The sequence below is a fragment of the Convolutriloba macropyga genome, chromosome 10, assembly GCF_964194025.1.
Source record: "Convolutriloba macropyga chromosome 10, txConMacr16.3, whole genome shotgun sequence".
NCBI classification, from domain to species: domain Eukaryota; kingdom Metazoa; phylum Xenacoelomorpha; order Acoela; family Convolutidae; genus Convolutriloba; species Convolutriloba macropyga.
Window position 1 is genome coordinate 44,222,397 of NC_134477.1, and position 18,215 is coordinate 44,240,611.

General features: G+C 34.8%; 2 protein-coding genes across 2 annotated transcripts in view; one reads left to right on the forward strand and one right to left on the reverse strand.

Moving 5' to 3' along the window:
* Positions 1–18,215, reverse strand: part of LOC142348157 (serine palmitoyltransferase 1-like) — a 467,259-nt gene that overhangs the window by 145,902 nt on the left and 303,142 nt on the right. The window lies entirely within an intron of this gene.
* LOC142348580 (exostosin-1c-like) overlaps positions 1,531–18,215 on the forward strand; it is a 22,377-nt gene continuing 5,692 nt past the window's right edge. Inside the window, exons 1-7 of the mRNA XM_075399973.1 lie at positions 1,531–2,166; positions 2,422–2,551; positions 6,001–6,182; positions 6,707–6,908; positions 13,426–13,545; positions 14,075–14,329; positions 14,752–14,940. Coding sequence (XP_075256088.1) covers positions 1,577–2,166; positions 2,422–2,551; positions 6,001–6,182; positions 6,707–6,908; positions 13,426–13,545; positions 14,075–14,329; positions 14,752–14,940 — 1,668 coding nt within the window. The 5' untranslated portion in view covers positions 1,531–1,576. The remainder of the gene's footprint in view (positions 2,167–2,421; positions 2,552–6,000; positions 6,183–6,706; positions 6,909–13,425; positions 13,546–14,074; positions 14,330–14,751; positions 14,941–18,215) is intronic.

Genomic DNA, 18,215 nt, shown 5'->3' on the forward strand with positions numbered 1-18,215 from the left:
GAGTTGAAAATGTGTGACCATAACACTAATCCGTCAATCTTTACTGCAGAAAATTAAATCATCTGCAGAAATGAGATCAAACAATTGTAATTCTGCTCAATTGTAGGGAAATGGGCGATTTATAAAAAACTATTTTAGTTTCTAGTGTTTAAATGTCTTTTGTGTTGCTAGATTTCCCCTCTGCCATTTGTAATAGCTGTAGTAGTCCTGTTGTGGTTATGTAACTTTTTGAACAGTGTTTTCTATGAGTATTTGACTTTTCAATGCTTGACGTATTAATTTTTAAGTGATTGACGTATTAATTTTTAAGTGATCTAAGCTGCTCCATTCAGAATTTTATACAGATGAACTGAAGTTAACTACTAAAAGAAAGTCAAATGAGAAGTGCGACCGAATTGTTTCCTTGTTTTTCGCTTTAAGCTTAGTCTATTCTAAAATTAGTTCCAGAGGTATACTTTTCAGCCGCATATTGAAGTCACATGGCTGAAGCAGGCTACCTGCCACAATTGCCCCACCCCACCGATTGTCTCTTGAGACCAATTCCTCCGATATCAGTTAGTTCGTTTTATTTTATTTTCTTGATGGAAAATTCTTATAGAATCTAAATAGGATGTGCGAGCGTTTTAATATTGTTAAATGGCATTGACTGTCTTGATGATTTGTCGTGTTTCTGAAATATTAAGACGAATATTTACTTTGCGAAACTTTCGAAATCAACAAATTTGTCGATGTCGTTCTTTTTTTATTCCTCTATTGCGGTCTTGCTTTGACCAAACCAACTTCTACGATTTGATTAAGCTTTTTGTGTGTTTGTTACTGAGATTTGGTTAGTTTTGGTTTTGATTGGACCAATCGTTGTTAATTTTTTTTCGACTGATTTTTTAATCGCGAATTATTACCAAGATTGCAAAGACAGCAGATAGCAGCCTGGCGTGGTCTTTTTTGCCGCTTCTATTTTGTAAGCTGTCAACTTCATTTTTTTTTTTGAAATAACTACAGTCAAAAGACAACAAAATGAAACAAGTTAAGAACAGGTTGCTGAAATTGTGATCTGCCCTCCTTGAAGGCAATGATGCTATTAATCTAAGTTTCAGACAATAGAAAAATGAACAGTTGGTTGCCCCCCAATGATTCTAAGTTAGCCCGATTTTTGTATGAAAATAGAACTTTATATATAATAGAACTTCCTTTGGTCTTCAAATAAATTCTAATCTCAAACAAAAATCATAGAAGTGTACAATTAGAACTTAACATCTTTGACAGCTGCAATTTTTCAATCTTTCAGTTCACAATCTACAGCGAGCCTTTTTTCCAGGCGGTCCATCGAAGGTATTTGAATTTAAAAATTGGTTTTCTATTGCTTGAATCTGATCTAGTCGAGATAAATGTCATTAGATGTACGGATAACGCCGTATTACACACTTTTAGATGAAAATTATTCAAATCTTCAGATTAAAAAATGCTGCTCCGCGCTTCTTTTCCGCGGTAACTAATAGAACTTTCAACGTCTGAAATGCTAACATTTTTTTTCAGATCAAATTTTGTAGGTTGATTGTATTGTGTTAGCATTTTTGTCATGAAAACCCTCGTTCGATATTCTGTCATCTGCTGTGCTTTTCTTTTTATCAGCCTAGTCATACTTTTCCTCAGATTGCTTAATTATCCCGGCAAATCGACATCAAGTTCTAACGAACACAGAAATGGTATCGATCAGGAATATAATCGGCCGTTTATCAAGCCATTATTTGTACCAATTTTACCTGAAAATTGTACGTCTTTAGATTGTCTATCTGTTAAAAATTGCCAAACTCTTACCTTATCTGTCAAAAACTTTGAAAGAAGTGCCAAATTTCAATCTATGCAGTTTAAGAGGTTTGTTCAAGCAGTGAAGAATTTGCCGTTTTTCATCGGTGAAATTTCAAAAAATGAAGATTTTAATTCTTGCTTTACGTTATTTAACATTGATGTGCTGGATCGGGATATATTAAATCCAACGACATTACCCGTCATTCCTGATTTCTCGTCAGCGGCAAAATTTATGAAGGTAAAATTGGATACAAATTACGTGTTCTTCAATCTATTCTCGGGTACTTATCCGGATTATTCGGAGAAAGTGGATTTCGACGTAGGGCGAGGAATCTTGATGAAAAGCAGTGTCACACATCAGTAAGTGCCTTGAATTCAAAATTTGTATGGAAACAAAGGAAAGGGTCTTATGAGACGATGTGGGAAGAGGCTTTTATATTGTTCAGTAAAAGATCAGCGTTTTATATTATTATTGGCTTTAGAATGTCATTTTAGTTGCTCCCAAAGGATATCACAGCGATTCCTCGGATTCCATGGATCTTACTGTACCTTTTCCCAATTGACTTGCATTCGAATGGAACCGAAAGTTAAAAAAAGATTTGCATGTTTTTTTAGGAACTTCCGAGCTGGCTATGACATTGCATTTCCACTTGTGAATGTGTTGAAACATGAGTTACTCCCGAAGCCTGTTACTCTTCTGCGACGGTCATCCACAACACAGGATAGATACTTGGCAACATTCAAGGTATGCGCAATATATACTCGAGTTCTTGTGTTAATCGAGTAGCAAAACAGCAATTCTAACTAATCGTAGCTATATTTCTCTATTAGAGAACTATATACATATTTGCTTAAGCTCTTTTTAATTGCTCTTGAACGCAGTTCACAGCAATTATTGTAAACGTGTGTCTTTTTTTATGCAAATTTTTTGCTTGACAATTTTGCGCTTTTCTTCTAGAACATTCTTTGACTTCTCAAGTGACTTTTTCGCGCTTTCGTTCATCATTTTTGAGTGATCTCTAGTGCACAAGTAAAGCTTGTTGCTAATATAAAATCAGTTGCAGCATAGGAAAATTAAGTGACTCGTAGCGCAGTGGTAAGTGCGGTTGGACAGGGAGCGGGAGGTCAGTGGTTTGAATCCTGGTTGGGTCGAGGATTTTTTGCACCCATAAAGAAACATTGATCTATACTAGACCATGAATTAAATTGCCTCGCCTGTCGTTCAAGAGCAATTCTTCCGACATTTGTCGGTTTATGTTCAATTTCGTAAGGTTGGCTTGAGAAAATTATATTTACTAATTCCTCGCATAAGAATTTTGTAGACATTTTTTGGCACTTGGTCTTTAATTGCTCTCAAACGAAGTTTGTAGCAATTATATTAGTCCTGTTGGTCTTTTTAAGCGATTATTCGTTTGACCGACTTTTCATCTGACCCATTTGACTTTTCGTCCTCAAAAACGGGATAAACAGCTAGCGCCCAGTGGGCATTAAGTTCTCGGATCTTTTCCGTTTGTTCCCCCCCCCCCGAGCTTAGTGGGTGCATATTATTTGCACCCACCAGAAGCACGTGCAATATTTTTACAAAATGATTTACCATGTAATGACACGGGCACTGTAATTGGGGGGAGCATAACGTACTGGGGGGGAGCGGAAAAGATCCAAGTTCTCTTCGAGCCTTTCAGCTCACTAGTCTCCGCGTCTCTTCACAAACTGTTTTGGGAGACTTATACTTATGATGTGAAGGGTTGTTCTTAAAAATTGACCCCAAACCCCCACCCCACCCCCCACATCACCCACCCCCAATCCCTACTCCTGCACATCGTTCAGGCCGTAAGGGCCCCGTGCAGCCAAAGACCCCATTCAAACCGTTGCTCCCCGCCCCCCATTGCCCCCCCCGTGCACCCCCGCTGCGCTCACCTCACACCCCTTCGATTCAGCTAAAAGTAGCCTCACTAAACTGTGGCAAGCTACTGGTCGTTTAAGAGCAGTTTGCCCGACGTTAGTAACGTTTTTCTTTGCAATTTTTTTGACCAATTTTTGTCCTCGATACGGGATAAACAGGTAAGTTGAGGAGCTTCTTTATACCTCTACTAGTCTCTGAGATTACAATTCAACGAATTTGTTGACAAAACAGAATCATGGTGTGTCATACCTCTACTAGTCTCTGAGATTACAATTCAACGAATCTGTTGACAAAACAGAATCATGGTGTGTCAAGGGCAGTTTTCATAGCCTCCTCCGCTAATGCACACCCTTAATGCTAGTGTCCCTAAGCGCAAGATGGCGACTGTCGGAGGCATCCGCTCGCCGGTTATTTGAGAGCAATTCTACCGATGTTAGTCGGTTGTTTAAGAATAAAGTTTTTTATCATGGCGGAATAGCTTAATCTTTCTGGAGGTGCGTGTTTTAGCCACAGGGAAATGAAAAATTGGTCACATTATTCGGTAAATAGACCACGATTTTTCCTTATTAATAGCCGCACAGAGATAGCTGGGGCTAGTATTGGCCTTCTCTTGGTTTTTTATTTCGTCGTCGCGATTTTTGTTACAACCATATGACGTCACAACCACTTCAAATCTGCTTTTTGTTCATTATTTCATGCATTTCAACTGAATTGCGTACGTGGCGTCATTTTTCGCTCTTAGTGGAGCGAGTTTTTTATTCATTCGTGGGATTAAAGTTTTGGTCATATTTGACTTACCTCACTCTCAAAAATGACTTCCTCACTTTGAAATTGACTTTTATTTACTTTAATTCAAAGAGATAAGGTCAAATGGGTGTGTGTCACTCTAAATGAAAGTTATTTGAGAGCAGCAAATAGAGGCAGCAAAAACGTATACACATTTTAAATCAAAATATAACATATCAGCCTTCAATGAAAAGACGAGATTTTCTTTGGTCTGTCTTTTTTACTGTTTTTTTTGAGACTGCAGATCTACGAAGCTATTGCGGCTCTTTTCTGGCAATCAGCCAGCTATTTTTTTTAATTGGGCTCTATTTCATTATTTTAATGAGGCGGTTCAACCGTATGTATTTTTTATCGAAATTAATTTCCTTATTCTTCTGAGTGCTGCACTGCTAATGGTTATATAGTTTGTAGAGTTCTTGTAATAATTAAAATGGTTTTTTCTAGTGTTTTATGAACCTTTATTTTTTTTAAAAAAAAAAATAAAATGGACCTTAAAAACAATCCACACCTGAAACGATTTTTGCACTTTTTCTCGGGACAGATTTCAAGTTTAAAACAATTGCTTTGTTTCTTTTCGCCGTTTCCTCTCATCGTTAATTATTAATTTCATTTTTAAACCATTTTTTAACAAAATATTTGGTGTGTAAATCTCTATCGATGTCAGTTGTTCATGCTCAACAGAAGTGGCATATGCCATTGCCAAACTTTAAAGAATTGATTTTATTATTAATCGCTCTCCAATGAAGTTTGAAGCAATTCTTGTAGACGTGTCTCTTGCACTTTTGTTCTAAGATTTTGACCTCTAGCTTGTTTTTTTCATTTTTGAGTGATCCCAATTGTCCTCATTCCGAAATAAAAGTTTGTTGCTAATATGAAAGCAATTTTAAGATAGGAGATCACAACGGCTTGACAGCCGAGTGTTTAATGCTTCTGTCAAGAGCCCTGGTGTTGGGCGTTCGGTTCCCTCCCTGGTAGGATTTCTTTGCATCCATAAAGTTTATCTAGGCTACAGCCCCTGGATTCACCTGTACGACTTTACTCGGTATATGTTTGTTAAATTAATCACTTTTTCGCTGATTTGGTTTCTTTTAAAATATCTTTTCAATTTCGAGGAAATTTTGCTCTTAAAGTGTCTTATCTTAACTTCCTTCTAGTTACTGTTTCAAATGAAAGTTATTCAAAACTTTGTCCATTTCTTCGAGATTTGAGTCGGTGCAAATAATAAAGTTTTTCTGGTGAAATAAAAATAAAGGTGTGCGCAGGCGTCCATAATTTTTTCTTCGTCTTCAGAAAACATACATTCCTTTTCGGTGAAAAATTGCTTGGCATTTGACGGGTTGGAACATTATGTGCAAATGCACAATGCGATCATCCTTGTTCAAGTTATGCAGAATAATAAATGATGGCTCATTCGCTTAAGGATATATCGATAGGCTTTTTTATAGAAATTTATGAAGATTCTTTCGTTTAATCGAGATTTTATTAGAGTTATGCAACGTTTCTAGGGGAAGAGATATGTGCAAGGAATTGGATCAGAGACGAGAGACTTGTTGCCAGTAATTTCGAACCAGAAGGACATTCTGTCCCTCGTGACATGTGAACACAACCGAGACGAGTGGAAGAAACACTTGAACTCTATTGAAATGCAGCAGTGTGAGGCCAATATCAGAGAGTACCACAGACCACAGTTAGTGCGAACTTATTTTTTAAATTGAGAACGTTTGCTTACCTATTGGCTTCGTTATGATGGAATCTGATTATACTTAGGTTAGTTTCAAGTTTTTTGTTGTCTACATTTGAAAAATTTGAATCACTATTCATAGAAACCCTGCGAGGAGAAAATCAAGATATAATTTTCAGATATTTGGAAACGGAATGACTAGTTTTTCGAAGATTTTTCCTCATTTTGTCTGTGGTTCAATTCAGGCGACTGATTCATGTGTTTCCTATTATCTTGATTTTCGATCTATTATTTTTGGAAACACTTCGCCCAACAGTTTCGGTCACACAAGTTATACTGGACATTACTGTATGGTAAAACATAATATGCTCACTAAAGCAGTCCAAAACAGAAGGGATCCTTTGCTGTATACAAAATCTTTTACTCTTGTTAACTTCGAGATAAACGTCTTGCTAAATCACACAGTTCGAGTTAGCTGCATGAAGTCATCATTTTCTCATTTAGTGCAAACTGTACTCTTGTTTGTTTAGGTTTGATTACGACTCCCTGCTCCTGAATTCGACCTTTTGTTTTGTGCCACGTGGGCGGAGGGCTGACTCCTTTCGCTTGTTAGAAGTCATGAGGTCAGGCTGCATTCCAGTTGTGCTCTCTAACAATGTGGTGCTACCGTTCAGTGAGGTTATTCAATGGGAGAAGCTAGCTGTTATAGCCGATGAGAGGCTTGTCACTCTGGTATGTTGATCACTACAGCTATAGGCAGAGTTTGATGCTATAATTTCCGCAGTACATGCATATTGAGGCTAAGTTTTTGGGACCAATTTTTAATATGCGGCATCTGTTATGGTTTAAGCAAGCGGCCGTTTTGTTACTACCGACCTTTTTTGGCTGAAGGAACTATAGGCTTAAGAGGGTTTGCCTTTTTGACCAGCCATTTTAGGTCAAGCGTTATACTTCACTTACAGATATAGATTGATAGTAGCATTTGAAATTATTGAGGTTTGAAGTTGTTTAACAATTTTTGGCAGAATCAGCTTATCCTAAACTATTTTAAAAAGAAACGCTCAAGTTATAGACATTTTGTCATTGTGAGTTGCTCTGTTGTTCTAACCTTTTTGACTGAAAATTTCTTCCGCAGTATTTCTAGTAGATGCTCGACCAGCGTACAAAAAGCTAAAATAGTATGTCAAGCACAATTTCTCAGTGTGATTTTCAGGATTCTTAGTGTTTTTTAATAGCCATGAAGCGAAAGGCAGTCTATTATTGATCTCATCAATCATAGTTCTTTTTACAATTCAAAGAATTTGAATTGTATTGGGGCGCTGTCTTTTTTACGACTCGAAGAGGAGTATTGGAGAAGTCCTTTTTTTTTTAATCAATTTATCGGAGTGATTTTTGAAGCGGGAAATAAAACTCGTGAAAAAATTTGGAGTGATTTTGGTGCTGAACAAAAGTGAAGAGCGGAGCGAAAAGAGAGTGGTTTTTGTTCATACCGCTGTTTTGAGAGAGCGAGAAATTGATGTGTGAAAAAATTTTTTCTAAGCGAGCGAAATTTTTTTGTTCACGTGCGGCTTTTAAAAGCAGTTTTTTGCAACTTTTGATGGTTATGAGGTTTGATTATAATATTGTATTAGTTTTAGGTTTGTTTTGATAAGAATTGAAGGTTTCAAGTAGTTAATTTGATTTTAATGCTAATTTGGAGGTTTTTGATCAGTTTTGCTGATTTTTAGATGAAATTTAATGATTTGTTACCTGTTTCTTTGTTTTACTGCTTTAAGTGGGATTCGAATAGAAGCTTGTTACTTAAGGAATTGTCAGATACCAATTGATTAAAGTTTTGTTGGTATAAATCTTTTTTTTCTTAGGAAAAGTGACAGAAAAATTGAGAAAATTTTAAACCATTTTTCTCATTTTTTGCAGTTTTTCTTTTTTTAGATCTTACACAAGTGTCTCACACACCCTATTATAACTTGCCCATTGTATTGCGAGTTTTTCATTGCTCTAATTGCAAAGGAACCTTATTCGGCTTTATGTTTTCTTCTAGTATTAAAAAATTTCATTTTTTTTTAATAGTTTTTTGTTCAATTTTTTGAATGCCGTTTCTATTCTTCCTTAATTTTTTTAATGGCATTTGTGGAGGTTTAGTGTTCACAATAGTTGTTCTAGTTGTTTAGTAATAAGTATGGGCAATTTTGGATATGAATCATTTTGTTGAGAAATATGACAAAAAATGGCGAAAATTGGAACTATTTTCCTTAGTTTTTTTTGCAGTCTTTCGTTTTTTTTTCTGTTTTTAGACAAGTTTCTTAGCCTATTATGACTTGCCTATTGTTTTGCGAGCATCTATATACCCTATTCGCTGAAAAGAATTTTTCTTTGGTTTTATATGATTTTGTAATAAAAAGTTTGTAACTTTTTCCAGTTTTTTAGTGCAAGTTGTTTTAAAGAGCTTTTTTTCATAATTTGGGCTCAAGTATTTTTAAAACATTCACTTAATTGGTTTTAGTAAGCGCTAGTTGTTTTGATGAAGTAATTTTGGCAAAAATAGTTATTTCGGGATCTTGATTTATAACAAAATTTGATCAGATTTTTTTTTCAGAGTTTAACAGATTTGATTTTTTTGTTTTTACTTTTTTGTTTTATGGTTTGGTTTGGAGATAATCGTAAATTAGTGGAGGCAAGTTTTTTCTGATGAGTAGTTGGATGGCGGTTAAATAGATTTTCACTTCGAGTCGTTTCCGGAATTCTTCCGGCTATGTTTTTTTTTAAGATCTGTTCACACATTTTCATGATTTTTGAAGTCAAATTGGAGTAGTGATTTTGGTCACGCCGAAACAGGAAATGGAGCGAAAAAGCGAGTGGTTTTGCTGCGTGAATTTTTTTTGCTCTAATTTTAAAGTAGAGTGAGAAAATGGTGTTTGAACAAAAATTCGGTTTCTCGGTAGTGGTTTTTTGTTCACATGCGGCAATTTCACTCTGATTTTTACTATTTTTTCGATTTTTTGGATCGGATTTTTTTCTAAATGGTTTTCCCAATCCATTCAAAGCTCATTCTAGGCCTAGTTTTTTGTGTGAATTAAATTTTCATTTCTCGTTGGTGTTTTTTTGTTCACATGGGGCATTTTCACATCGATTTTCTGTTTTTTTTTTCTTATTTTTTTATCAGATTTTTTTAAAAATGGTTTTCTCAATTCACTCTTAGTCCATTCTAGGTCTGGTTTTTCTGTTTAGTCAATGAAAATTCTTTGAATTGTACGTCAGGACTTGTCCTGCTATGTTTTTTTATTTCGTTGTCTCCATCAATGATTCTTGTGACCATCTGCCTACTTTTCTTTCAGTGACTTCTACTTCTCTACATTTGAATCTATGTGCGTGACGTCCCTCACTTTAGCGTCAGGTTTTAGGTCAATTGCGTGATGAAATTTTGAATTAGTGCACTCAAGAAAGTGGCTTCAGTACTCATTTAATGAACTTTTAATTTTTATCAATATTTACTTATTGAAGATCAGTGGAGTGAATCTGAACATTGGCACAATATGCTTTAAATTTGGAGAATTATAATTGTTGAACATTTCCTCGTGGAGTTTTAATTTTAACAAATCTCTAGTTCTTCTCATGTGTCAACAATTACACTCTGAATCTAACTGAAGGAGTTCTAAAGAATAAAAAGTGGTCTATTTATCTATAGTTTTTTTGTCCTTTTCAAATTCTATGAATGTCAAGGAAGTCTATCGTGGCTATTTTACAGCAATATGAATCTATTCTTTGATCAGTGATTTCGACCAGGTGCTGCAATAAAATCTATTTGTTATCTTGAATTTCAATCCACTCAAAATTTTCGGCAAATAAATATCTAACAAATCTTCTATAGCACAAATCTTCTATGCTGGGCTCTTCTTTTGGCATCTTCATGATACGAACATTTATTTAAGCGAACATTTTCAATTTTAGAGAGATCTAACATCTGGAATTTCATTTGTCCCAAGTCTGTGCAACACGAAAATTTTCAATGTTTCATTTTTTTCAGGGGAGAACAGCTTCTTATTCTGTCGAATTTAAATTGCCATTTTTTAAATGGCGAAAGCAACTACTCAATGACCGATTACGGGCCTCTTCATTCGTACAAATACAAGATATTAAATTGCATCGAGTGGCGTTGTCGAATTGAATCGAGCGGCTCTTTGATCTGTTTTCACTTTTTCAATTTTTCGAAGTTATTCTCCATGTTTTCCTTTGAGTTTTGTTTTCAAAGTCCACTGCTAGCTAAGTCTAAGAGTGATGTGTCTGTGAAAACTTTTTGAATTGAAATTCCGAACTTTTCTCCGTATCTTTTTAATTGCTCTCAAACGAAGTTTGTAGCAATTATATTAGTCTTGTCTGTCTTTTTTATGCGATTTTTCGCTTGACCGATTTTTCGTTTGACGCTTTTGACTTTTCGTCCTCAAAAACGGGATAAACAGGTAGCGCCCAGCGGGCATTAAGTGCTCATAGAGCCTTTCAGCTCACTAGTCTTCAAGTATGCGATTCACAGAATCTGTTTTGGAGACTTATACTTATGGCGCGAAGGGCGGTTCTTAGAGATTGACTTCCCCCATTGTTGGCAACCCATCAGACCCCCGGTGCCCCCCCCCGCTGCGCTCACTTAACTCGCCTTCAATTAAGCTAAAGCTAGCCTCACTTAACCGTACCTAGCTATTGACGAGGCCAACCGCTCGCCGGTCGTTTGAGAGCAATTCGCCCGACGTTAGTCGGTTATGTTTTAATTTTACCTTTCGTTTATGTTTAGTGGCATAAACTAATAGCCTAATGAACAAAGCAGGAACGTTCGCCAAAGAAACTGTAAAGCAATGTTTTAGAGCTATTGTATTTTTCTACAGCCGGGAAGCGATATCAACGCCAGTTTTGGTCTCATCGTTGATTTTTGCAACGATTTGGGTCCATCCCTTTAAAATGTCTTTTTTGTGCAATTTTTTCATCCCAATTACATGCACATCTATTTTCAATTAAAAATTCGAAAAATAAGAGTTTCCTTTTTGCCCAATCAAGGTGTAATATAAAATATTGTGTTTTTAGTAAAGTTCATGGTTTTTATGGCCCCGACAAATTGTTTTCCTCAACTTTTAAAAGATTCTTGTTTTGCCGGCAATTAATGTTCTTTTTGTAGTCTTTTTTGAGAATGTGATCAATCAAGGGGTTTATTTGGTCTTCAGAGAGCTAATTAAGAAAATATTTAATGTCTTCAGTTGATACTTAATGGTCTGGTTTTAAGTAAATTAACTCAATAAGTACAGCAAATTCATCTTCTATTGATTTATTGACTTTGTTTACATTTGGATTATTCTTGGCTTTAATAAAGAAGCAGCAAGAGCAGGACTGGTTTTGGTCTACTTGTGGAATTTTAATTTATTTTTTGGAATACTTTTGAAGTTTTGTTTGATGTTGGTTACAGACCAGAATAATTTCAAATCAAACCTCAAATTTTGACTGTTCGATATTGCGTGCAATTAAAGGCAAATGAGCAAACATGATAGTTTCCGTGAAAAGCATCTATTTTCTTTGATAATTTTTTGGCTTTAACACCGTTTGCGTGAAATTGTTTGTTAGATTTTGAGTTTTACATGTTTTCTTTGTTAATTTGTAGTCTTTTAACTTAGTCTGACAACATGTCTTATTGGAAATCTCACGGTTGTTTTGTCTGATTGTTGTAAAAATTTTCTTTTAAGAAAGTTTTTTTTTAATTTACCACATTCTTATTTCTGCCACTTTTCACCGTATTCCGAGTAAAGATAGGGGTCGAATTCATTTCAATCAAATCAAAATGTAGTTTTCGTGTCATTTTTTAAAATCCATAAATTTAAATCCAATAATTTTTGGCGTTGATTCTACGAATTTTTGTTTAATTTGTTTCACAATTTGTTTTTGGCAATTTGCTTTCTTTGAGGTTTTCCTTTGCTGTCTTTTCCAATCATCACAGTAATGGTTCATAAATGTCAAGTTGAATATTTCATTAATGTCGTTGAAAAAAGGAGATATTGAGTATGTTCAACATTTTTAGTGAATAGATTGTAATTTTACAGGCTTCGACGCCGTTCACTTGCAAAACTGAATTGAGTTTCTGATTTTTGCCTTATTAGTTTTCTGTAGTCGTATGACATTCTGAGTACTGACAAGTTTCAATGGTTTTGTAGAAAATTATCCATCCAATGATTTCAGTTGATAGCTGATGGCTTTCATGACTTGGAACTTAATTGTTTTCAAAAAGTGTAAACGTATTTTCTAAGATTGCTTTTTTGTTTTCTATCTACTTGTTAAATGGTCTGAATAACGCAGATCCCATTTCTTTTCTGGTGAAATAAAAGTCATTTGATTTAGTTTGGTTTTTATCTGATGCTATTTTGACCCTTTCACTAATTTTTTTAAATGCATAGACAATGAGCTTTGGTCGTAAGTAATGCTTGTTGTTTTTATTTGATTTTGTTGTTTGTCTTCACTCTTAGTCTCTTTAATGGCAGGTATCATTAGCTCTCTAATGTGTTTTTAATTGGTATAGTGGTTTGAGCTTAAAGCTATTTATTAGTTGGATACACCAATTGTTTTCGAAGAGTAAGTGATTTTTTTGAAAATTTTCTATCTCTTCCTCATTTGGTGGACAATTAAGTCAAAAACCTGTTTGGGCGGCTTTGTAATTTTAGTTTCACAAAGCTTTTAGTGTTCAAGTTTAAACTTTTGCCTTTTCTCTATTTAGTGAGATTCACCTCCATTGATTAAGGAGTCTGCAATCACCCCCCCCCCCGCCTGTCGCCTGAGCTTGATTTCTCTGACATTAGTGTTCACTGATTGCAATTAGTTTCCGTTTCAAAGTTTATTATGAAATGTCGGTTCTTATTTTTTTCCAAAGTAAAAACGGTTTTTGGTTTTCATCTCGAAAACATTGCAGATCAAGGATGAATGGAAGGCGTTTAAATGCACTGAACCAATACTTCAGAAGTGCACAATGAAAAACTCCACCAACTGCACAATAAAATATTGGTATGAGATAATAACTTATATTTCTGAAAGAACTGTTTTAACAGGATGAAATATCACTGATCAGCATCCTTTTCGATTTGCTCTGAGTTTTTTGACTGACTCTCAGTCGTACCAAAGTATAATTATTCTATTTTCCGTCTTGAATGCGTCGAATGATTTGTAGCAAGCGACCCCTTTTCAATAAAAAGACCCAATTTTCATGGTGGGTAATCTGTTGTTTCAGCTTCCCTCTTACCTCCGTAACATAGGGAGTGAGAGAGTGCTGGCAATGAGAGCACAAGCTGTCTTCATCTACAATGCCTACTTCTCATCCATGGACACCATCCTTAGAACTACTTTCAAGGCTAGTCTACTATATTCATTTGCTTAAAGGCTGACAAAAACATTTTTAATCAGTGGTTTGGAAATAGTACCATAGTCTTATTGACGCCAATGATTTGATGTTGTTGGCTATGGTTTGTTGAAATTTATAAAAATTTTAAGGAGAAACATTTTTATGCTGATCAGTATAAGGAAACACATTCAAATTACGCAAATCAGAAATGTATATTACTGTAAATTTTAACTGCAAAAATTATTTATGTTTATAATAGTAAACGTACAATTTTGAACCAACAATATTTACTGTAGTTCAATTTTTTTAACAGATTAAACACAGAAATCTACTAGGGTGATCTAATGTTTCAAGGTGTGTTGAATTTCTCCTTGACCCCTTTTATGTTCAGCTGTTTTGTGTTTGTTTTGAGAACGAATCGATTGTCTGACTTTCTCTTGCGATGGACTGATTTTTAATTTGCGATGAAATAATATAGAAATATAGAAAACTGTTTTTTAAACCATGATGCGCGTTTTTCTAATTTCTGTCATTTTAGATCTTATTCGATCGGATCTCTCCAAAACCACTGCCTAGATGGGTATGGAACTCCTACCCTGGGGCTCTCTTTGTGGATACAAATTATTCCACTGACTTCAAGCACGATTACCCATTCTGGAGTCACTATTTAAATGAAGATCCAGTTGACAAAAGATGGAGGTATTCAGTTGTTGTTGTCAAAAACCAAGATGACGATGATGGACATTGCGAAGATGTGGCAAGAGAAGCATTGAATGCAAACAATTTAAACGCGGTGAGGAAGATTTTTCAACCTTGGCCACTCTATCATTGATAATAGTTTGTTACCGCACTATACGTATTAATCAAGTGTCTTTTGCCCGGAGTTACAGAATTGTGTTCGATTTTTTTTTCGTGCGCACTCATGTGAACAGAAAAGATTGTTTTTCCAAAGACAGCAATTGTTAGCACCTGGAAAAAGTGAGTTCATTTTTTATCGTTATAAGTTTATCAATGTGTAAAAGCCGCTAAAAAGTGATCATAGCCTTATAGGCATGCCCGTACGCCATTGGATGTATCAAGTTAGGTTTTGGTGAATGCATGCCAACAAACTCTCATTTTACCATGCTGTAATACTATATTACTCTATACAATAATACTATTTTCTATATTAATATATGTGAACTTTGTGTCCGAAGACCGCATTCTTTGTTCCAGGTTTTTCTGGTTTCTGTTGAGCCAGATGGAAGCAAACTGCACATTGAAATTGACGATAAGTCGACAACAGATGGCTTGAGGCGAGTTACAATGAATTCTCTTTATGACGTAGATTTGATTGTTTCAAAGGAGACATCTCACATTGTCACAATAAATTGCACTACAAGCACTGATAATTTAGCGCAAAAGGTAAGACTCATCATTCGGCTTTGAAATGACCTGTGGTCTTTTTGCGACTCGACGAGTTTTGAGATTCAACAGGTTTTTTTTAGCGGACGCAAGCTTGTTCATGACTTGAACTTTTGACTTTTGTTTTCAAACATGTTTCGTAATGACTAGAACATGTCTTCGAACATGATTTCTGTTTTAGAACGTTGAATTCTGTTTTCGAACATTGGACTTTAACAGTAGCTTAGGTACTAATACATAGAAATTAGGAACTTCTGGTAATACTCAAAGTGAGAAGGTAATTATGAGAAGTTTCCATCCCATAACAGTCTCTTCTCCCTATTCAAACTAAAGATCTTTTTAAAACCATGTATACAGTTCCATTAGGCTATTAGTTTCTTCGTTTTTTCTTCTGAGATATTTCTTATTTTAAGTAAGGTTAGAATAGTAATTACATAGCACGACTCTTCGAGACGTTTCCGGTATTATACTGGCTATGTTTTTATGCGATTTTTTGCTTGACCGATTTTTCATCTGACCCATTTGACTTTTCACCCTCGAAAACGGGATAAACAGGTAGCGCCCAGGAGGCATTAAGTTCAATTATAGCCCTTCGGCTCAACAGTCTCCAAGTATGCGATTCACAGAGAAATTTTGGAGACGGATACTCATTGTATGAAGTTGGAAAGAGTTGAACCCCCACCACCTACACCCCAGCCCCACTTCACTCTTCTGCATCAGCCCCTCACTTCACCCTCCCCAATCCCCGCCATTGCTTATCGTTCAGGCGGCCGTAAGGATGTGGCCCCGTCGTGCAACCAAAGATCCCCCGCGCTCACCTCACGCCTATTCGATTAAGCTACTGACCGGTTGTTTGAGAGCGACGTTACTCGGTTATGTTACTCGGATTTGCCCGACGTTAGTCGGTTTTGTTTAATAGCCGCACAGCGATAGCTGGGTCTATTATTGGCCTTCTCTTGTTTTTTTTTATTTCGTCGTCAAGATTTTTGTTACAACCATATGACGTCCCAACCACTTCAAATCTGCTTTTTGTTCATTCGTTCATGCAATTTCAACTAAAGTGCGTGCGTGACGACATTTTTCGCTCTTAGTGGAGCGAGTTTTTTTTTCGTTCATTCGCGTGCTTAAATTTTTGGTCACACATGACTTATCTCACTCTCAAAAATGACTTCCTCACTGTGAAATTGACTTTTATTTACTTTAATTCAAAGAGATAAGCTCAAGTGAATGTGTGTCAGTCTAAATGAAGGTTATTTGAGAGCAGCTATTTGATTCAGTAATAACTTATACAGATTTTTATCAAAATATAAAAGCTCAGTCTTCAATGAATGATTTTTTTGAGACTGTAGTTCTAGGGAGCGATTGCGGCTATTGTCTGTGTTTACTCTGTGCTGATTGAGAAAATTGTGTTTCGCGGATAACTTTGATGGTTTAATATGTGCATTTCGTGAAATAATTTTCATTGATTGATAGTTTTGTCATGCCAACTGCGCTCAGATCAGGAAAGTCAAAAGAAAATTAAATGGTAAAATTGTTAAGCTTTTAATAAGCAAAACTTCTATCAATGAGTGGATAGAAAGCTAATAGATAGATAGATAGATAGATAGATAGATAGATAGATAGATAGATAGATAGATAGATAGATAGATAGATAGATAGATAGATAGATAGATAGATAGATAGATAGATAGATAGATAGATAGATAGATAGATAGATAGATAGATAGATAGATAGATAGATAGATAGATAGATAGATAGATAGATAGATAGATAGATAGATAGATAGATAGATAGATAGATAGATAGATAGATAGATAGATAGATAGATAGATAGATAGATAGATAGATAGATAGATAGATAGATAGATAGATAGATAGATAGATAGATAGATAGATAGATAGATAGATAGATAGATAGATAGATAGATAGATAGATAGATAGATAGATAGATAGATTGATAGATAGATAGATATAGATAGATATAGATAGATATAGATAGATATAGATAGATATAGATAGATATAGATAGATATAGATAGAGATAGATAGAGATAGATAGAGATAGATAGAGATAGATAGAGATAGATAGAGATAGATAGAGATAGATAGAGATAGATAGAGATAGATAGAGATAGATAGAGATGGATACATATAGATAGAGATAGATAGAGATAGATAGAGATAGATAGATATAGATAGATATAGATAGAGATAGATAGAGATAGAGATAAATAGAGATAGAGATAGATAGAGATAGATAGAGAGAGATAGATAGAAATAGATAGAGATAGATAGATAGGTAGAGATAGATATAGATAGAGATAGATATAGATAGAGATAGAGATCGAGATAGATAGAGATAGATAAAGATAGATGTAGATAGAGGTAGAGGTAGATAGAGATAGATAGAGATAGTTAGAGATAGGTAGAGATAGGTAGAGATAGGTAGAGATAGGTAGAGATAGGTAGAGATAGGTAGAGATAGATAGAGATAGATAGAGATGGATAGAGATGGATAGAGATGGATAGATAGATAGATAGATAGATAGATAGATAGATAGATAGATAGATAGATAGATAGATAGATAGATAGATAGATAGATAGATAGATAGATAGATAGATAGATAGATAGATAGATAGATAGATAGATAGATAGATAGATAGATAGATAGATAGATAGATAGATAGATAGATAGATAGATAGATAGATAGATAGATAGATAGATAGATAGATAGATAGATAGATAGATAGATAGATAGATAGATAGATAGATAGATAGATAGATAGATAGATAGATAGATAGATAGATAGATAGATAGATAGATAGATAGATAGATAGATAGATAGATAGATAGATAGATAGATAGATAGATAGATAGATAGATAGATAGATAGATAGATTGATAGATTGATAGATTGATAGATTGATAGATTGATAGATTGATAGATTGATAGATAGATAGATAGATAGATAGATAGATAGATAGATAGATAGATAGATAGATAGATAGATAGATAGATAGATAGATAGATAGATAGATAGATAGATAGATAGATAGATAGATAGATAGATAGATAGATAGATAGATAGATAGATAGATAGATAGATAGATAGATAGATAGATAGATAGATAGATAGATATAGATAGATATAGATAGATATAGATAGATATAGATAGATATAGATAGATATAGATAGATATAGATAGATATAGATAGATATAGATAGATATAGATAGATATAGATAGATATAGATAGAGATAGATAGAG